The sequence below is a fragment of the Poecilia latipinna genome, unplaced genomic scaffold (genome assembly GCF_001443285.1).
Source record: "Poecilia latipinna isolate Pla-1442-1.1 unplaced genomic scaffold, P_latipinna-1.0 Scaffold185, whole genome shotgun sequence".
Classification (NCBI taxonomy): domain Eukaryota; kingdom Metazoa; phylum Chordata; class Actinopteri; order Cyprinodontiformes; family Poeciliidae; genus Poecilia; species Poecilia latipinna.
The window spans coordinates 310,706-316,792 of record NW_015112801.1 but is presented as its reverse complement, the minus strand read 5'-3'; the positions used below and the strand labels follow the sequence as shown (position 1 = coordinate 316,792).

The following is a 6,087-nucleotide window of genomic DNA, read 5'->3' as shown; positions in this document are numbered from 1 at the left end:
CTGCCTTGCCTAGCCCTCATTGGATTCTCCTCTGTCCTCTGTTTCCTTGACCTGACCCTGTTTCTGCCTTCCGACTACTGCCTCTTGCCTCGCCCTTGGATTTAGTCTGCCTGTGATCGTTTGTAAGTTTGGAACCTTTTTCTGTGCCCTGACCATCGTTCTCTGCCCGACCCTCTGAAAGGAACTCTATTGGTTGCCTGTCCTTTACCCCATCCCTAATTAAAGTACTTAACTTTTATTCTGTGTCTGACTGAAATTTCGGGTCCTCAAGTTCTGATCTTTACAGTTTTCAACAGAAGAGCCTCTCATGAATCATGAATGCTCAGACTAGCTAGCATAGCCACCAATGACAGCAGATAAACAGTTTCCCTGTAACGGTAAGTTGTTTCTCTGCCATTAACAAATTTAGCAGCATATACACAAGACTGATTGACAGCGATAAAACCCTCCTTCTGGCTCTGATTGTTTTTTGTGCATTTCTTTAGTCAGCAATAATAACGAGGTGGAGGAGATCAATCTATTCAACTGGTAACCACATTTTTCTTTCTATCCAATGACATAACTTTGATAACTAAAACGGGTCGAGAGTTTGACATTTGCCATCGTCCAGCATCCCACTCGCCTTCCTTCCCCATCCCTCCCGGCAAGAGGTGGCATATGTATTTATCTGGTGACTGCGCGGCATTTATCACACAGCTTAGTCATAATTAGTGCAACTTAGTCTGGGGCACAGAGCCTGTTAGTGGGCATATGTTCAGATCTAGTTAAAGACACAGTGGTCCCCCCGAGGGGACGGCTGAATGTGGACATGTGTGCCTGTGAAGCTGTCCGTGGAGCGCACCCTGAGCTTCCATTAACACAACCCACCATGTTCCCTTCCCCGAGTCGCCCGCCCATGCTGAGAGAGGCCACTCAAAACCTAGAGAGGAGCGAGTTCACTCAAGTGTACGCAGTAGAAGGGCTGGTGAGGAGCTGGTGCAGACAGGAAGGAGCAAACGGAGCGAGCGAGGGATGGATATCATGAGAAAAGGGAGAGAGAGAGCGTCCGACTCGGGCGTGGGGGGGTTAGCAGACGAGCCGAGTGTCAGCTGCCAGCTTGAGAGTGCAGTTGGCATCCATAAGTGTGTCTGTGTACACACGAATGCACAAACGTTTAATAAAGCGCGACATAACGACCAAGTGTATTAACGTAACACAAGTCGAGCCACAATCTTCGCTCCTCTTGCAAATGTGTTGCTTAAGACAAAAATGTTAAAATAAGCTTTAGGCAAGAAATTACATAACTTCTGAGGTGAGTAACACTTGTCGCTGATAAAAACAAATATACCTGCACGCCAGTGAGATGCAGTTAACCATTATCTAATCAGTGATGTGAAGAAATCTTTTTCTCCATCTCTCTTGAAGGTGAGTAGCTAAGAGAGATGGAGTGTGTCTTAAACCAGATCTGAAGCTTTGGGGCATTTCTGTAAGTTTGGATAGATTTGGGAGCTGCTTTTCTTTCTGGTCCTCCGTTATCATGTGACTGACGTCCAAATCAACACAGCGTACATGGAGAAGACGACGCCTTGTATAACTATGGCTTGTGTAGTTGCCAAGGTGACTGTTGGAAATATCATATGGTTTGCGGACAGTTTTTTTTTCTGTTTGGTTCCAACACTAAGCAAACATTGGAGATCTATGATAAGGAATCCTGAACAACAATCCATTTAGATATATTTTAAACTTAGCCTCGTTTCTGTCAGGCTTTCTAGACAAAAGTTGTGATCTGTTAGCAAATTGCTTTTCTACTCATTCAGTTTCAAGTGTTTCAGGAACCGCTGATTATTCATGGAACTTCTTTCAAAAAATGCTAGAAATATTGACTGTGGACGCCGACATTAGCGTCGGGTATGTCTGTGCTGCTGCAACATGTTTAGCATCAAGATGCTATTCTAGGTTTGAGTAGCTTCACTGATTTCCTAACTCCTTTTAGCACAACTTGAACACGACACTAGTCTTTAACAGCGTCCCGTTACGTAATATTTTTAAGCAGAAATTAACCCCCAGTGGGTCAAGAGAAGCAGCTTTGTCGTTCATCGCTGTTGTGTGCGTCAGCTTTACTGGCGTACCAGTCACACACAAATGAAAAGATTCTGCAATTAATTAATTATCTTTTAGGTAATGGTAATAACTGACTAGAGTTAATTGTTAGAATGATAAAAGAGTCAAGGATTTAGTGACGCTCAAAGATGTAAAATAGAAGATTTTGAAAACCTAAGGTCTTTTAAAACCATTTCTAAACATGTGGAGACTCCAAGATCATTGGTTCAAACAACTGAACATGAGTTCAAGTTATCCAGATGTATTAGGTCCTTTTTTTTTTTGCCAAAGTGTGGAAAAAAGGACCTAAACTTTCAATTTCAGAGAAATATAAAGCAGCAACTACCACAGCTCAAGTCTGGAAACTGTTCAAACATCAGCATTACTGTCCAAGGTGGTCATGAAGAGAGAGATCCAAAGTCGACATATAACTCAACCCAAATGTGCAGCCATCCATATGAAGCCCGATTCTTTCTGAAGGAAAGATTTACAACCAGATGAGACAAACGTTGACAAGAATGACAAGAACAATGAGTGAAGGTGAGGCTTTGAAGCCTAACAACACTTAATCAGCTGTCAGGCATGGTGAAACATTCAAGATGAGTTTGCAACGATGAGTTCAAGGACACATGTGAACCATGACATCATCATCTGGACTGGGCTTAAAGAGATAGTAATCATTCTGTATGTAAACTTGTGACTTTCAAAACATTAATAAATGAATCTCTGACATATTCCTTGTCTCATTATTGAGCTATTTAGGCAAATAGAAATAATGTAGCAAATTCAAACTGACCTACAACAGTTTGGAGTTTGGTCTGATTTAATTTCAGACAGTAAAAAAAATGTATGCAAACTTCTGGTTTGAGTTTCATATGAAATTTAGTCAAAACTTGAATTCAAAAACAGCAGGGATCTCAAGTTTTAAATTCATTTCACACATTGTAGCCGTCAGGCAATAAAACTCAGATCTCCATTTTACCTGGTGTTTGTTTTCTTGTGAAGATGAATCAATTGATCACTTTTCATATCTGTCAGTGATTTCTCTGATGAATAACTTTTGAAAAGTGCAAAATGTATTAGTGTTTCCCGAAAAATTCACTTTTAACCTAAACTTCATCCCAAATATCCTCAGTTAGTGTTTCTTTCCAGAAGCTACAATCTGTCAAACATGGCTCTACTTTCCTACACTAGACCACATAGAAGGGGTCTGCCAGTTTAATATGTTGTTGGATTATAATCCCAAACATACTGAACAACAGCCAATGAAACACTTTCAGAAAGGGCTGCAGGATATTAGAAAAACATGGCATTGCTATATATCAAAATTAATATTTCATCACTACTCTCTTTTTTTCCATCACTGCCATGTCCTCACAACTCACCCCGAGCTTTTGGACGTTGGTCACTAAAGGTGCATTCACACCAGCCCTGTAGAGTCCACTTTAATTAAACTCTAGTTCACATGCCCAGAAAGTCCAGTTCATTTGGGGAGGTGTGAATGTGCAGTCTAACTCTAATGCGGACCAAAAAAAAAAAAAAACTCTAGTCTGCCTAAAAACCTAGGTCTCGGTTCGGTTAAAGTGAACTCTGGTGATGTTTGAATGCATGTGGATGCCAAGCGGACCGGAGATCACTCCAAAAGCAGGAAGAGAACTACAGCTCATAGCATCCTGAGTAAATAAGACCAAGACAAATGTGTGAGTCTTGCGCTAACGGGAGGAAAAGTTTGTAGTATTTTAACGAAAAAAGAGAGAAATTCTAACCGCTTAAATTTCCCTGCACTCCGTTTTCGACATTTCGTGAAGAAGGAAGTTGTACTCAGTGTCTTCCTCAGAGGTTTTCATGTCATTTCCTTCAGTGGTTCTTGATGCAGCGCCACCACAGGTGAGGAGGTAAATTGTTTTTTTTAAAGGGTTTGATTCGTTTAACACCATGCAGTTTGAAAGCAAATCGCACCAGCTGAAAATGTAGCCAATGTTGCAATTTTGGTCCCCAATCAAACCAAGACTACTGGACTGTCAGGTGTGAAAACCCCATAAGATCCATTTGCAGTTGTGGACATGAAGGATTATCAGAAAGCAGAGCTATAAAACATGACACTTGAAAAATTCAATTGATGACATTCTTTGGTCTCAGTAATAATGAGTTCACGTGTTGAACGGTATTGAAACAAAATGCAGTTAGCTTTAAACTTTAGCTTACGAGTCGTCCAATAGGGTTTAATAAAAGTGGCAACTCCAGAAAAATAACTTTAAGCTTACTCTGATTATACAATTACACATTTGCACTGAATATTGTACTAACAGCGATGATTTCAGGTGTACTTTCCCTTTCCTTTCCTGCATAGTCATAAAAAGGACTTAAGGCTTGTGGTAATTATCACCAAAATGATCTAAGAAGTGTATTTAAGAAGTTCAACACAAAAGGAGATTCCTTCCTTCCAGCTTCTGCAGCAAGCGGAACAGGGTGAGCTGCAGGTGGCTTTTCCCTCTTATAAAGCCGTCAGGCAAACCCAATACGGCTGTCAAATCTCCTCAGCCTCACATCCAGCCATTACAAATTACAGGAGTGACAGCAGAGCAGAGTCAGCTGCTCACAGTCACCTCAGTGGCCAGGCGCTCCCTCTGGCGGACAGAACAGGTCACGACTCACTTCGACACTTTTACAGGAAGAGGTTAATCTACTCACAGCATTTTAACGACATCCACACCGGCGCACCATACTAATCCCGTTCCTCCTCACATTTGACGATATGATCCTGAAGCTGGATGCTGCAGTCCACAAACCGCCGGCAAAACGTCCCGGAGCTAAAATAAAGCGAACTAAAACATCTGGGGAGGATGATGATGTAAAAAAATAAAAATAAAAATAAAAAATAAAAAATTGACTGCAAAGTATTTCCATCTAAAGCCAAAAACGCCACACCTCTGGCAGACCTATAAATAAATGAAACCAAACTCCAAGAGAGAAGAAGCAGGTTTCAGCGCAAGGTTTTTCACTGATTATTAAATAAAACTGAACCGGTTCTTTTCCCTCATTATATGTCGCCCGGTTCCAGGTGATGAACATACGAACTTCCAGACATGCTTAACAGGCATACGACATTAGAAAAGTTGAAAAACAAGCAAGCGAGAAAATGCCATTTGGAAGGGTGGGGAAAAAAATGCTGAGTTCAAACTTAAACACAGGACGCCGGTGGATACAGATACTGCACTTCGACTCACCTTGAGCGGCCGTTCCTCGGGTGCTGAATACACTTGCTATCAAAGTGGCCACATACCAAATCATAGTACTATAACCAACCAGAAAAAAGCCTCATCATATCTCAAAGTCCCCCGTTCGGTGAGTCTGTCATTGCCCAGCTGCCCAGGACAAACGGAGATGGGCCGGTATCCTTGTTTCCCCGTTAACCGAGCCCTGGACCCTTCACCATCGGCGGTTTCCCCTCTCTCTTCCCCTCTCCTCCGCTCTCCTCGCGCATCCTGAGACAGATCACCTGCGCCAATGGGACGAGAGCAGGCGGCGCCGCGAGACCGAGAGCAGCCCTTCAGACTACCGCGGTCCCGCCTTCGCGCTTGTTTCATTGACGCGCGTGAGAGAATTTCAGCCGCTGATTGGTTACCTGTGCTGTCCCTTCCGCGTTTGGAGTGGTGCGTTCACTTGATGAAAATAAAAATAGATTAGAAGTTCAAAGATTCCGATCAAGCAGCTGTTTCGCGCTTTTATTGAATGTTTCATCAGTTTCATGTGATTAAACATAAAATAAATGATTTACTTTTATTGGTGTCACAGTTTCAGCGTGGTCAGAATCAAAAACACTATATTTATTCCCGTTTTAAAATGAAATTTTACTGATATGTGATTAATATTCGAGCAGCACCGCATCTGTCATTTATGATATTTAGAAAATGCTCATATGTGACGCTTTACGGCCTTTATTGTCTTTTCAATATCTGAACTGCTCATGGAAATACCTTTCTCGTAGTGTAGTAAAAAAGTAAAAGC

The 6,087-nt window shown here is 41.9% G+C and overlaps 1 protein-coding gene across 5 annotated transcripts in view; it reads right to left on the bottom strand.

Moving 5' to 3' along the window:
- Window positions 1-5,575, bottom strand: part of igsf9bb (immunoglobulin superfamily, member 9Bb) — an 88,329-nt gene extending 82,754 nt beyond the window's left edge. For 4 of the 5 annotated variants that reach the window (XM_015030522.1, XM_015030524.1, XM_015030523.1 and 1 more), the window contains exon 1: window positions 5,307-5,574. In XM_015030522.1, coding sequence (XP_014886008.1) covers window positions 5,307-5,370 — 64 coding nt within the window. In that variant the 5' untranslated portion in view covers window positions 5,371-5,574. Of the gene's footprint in view, window positions 1-5,306 lie in introns of all 5 variants that reach the window. The other variant, XM_015030527.1, reaches the window with a different exon arrangement.
- Window positions 5,576-6,087: the final 512 nt, after the last annotated feature.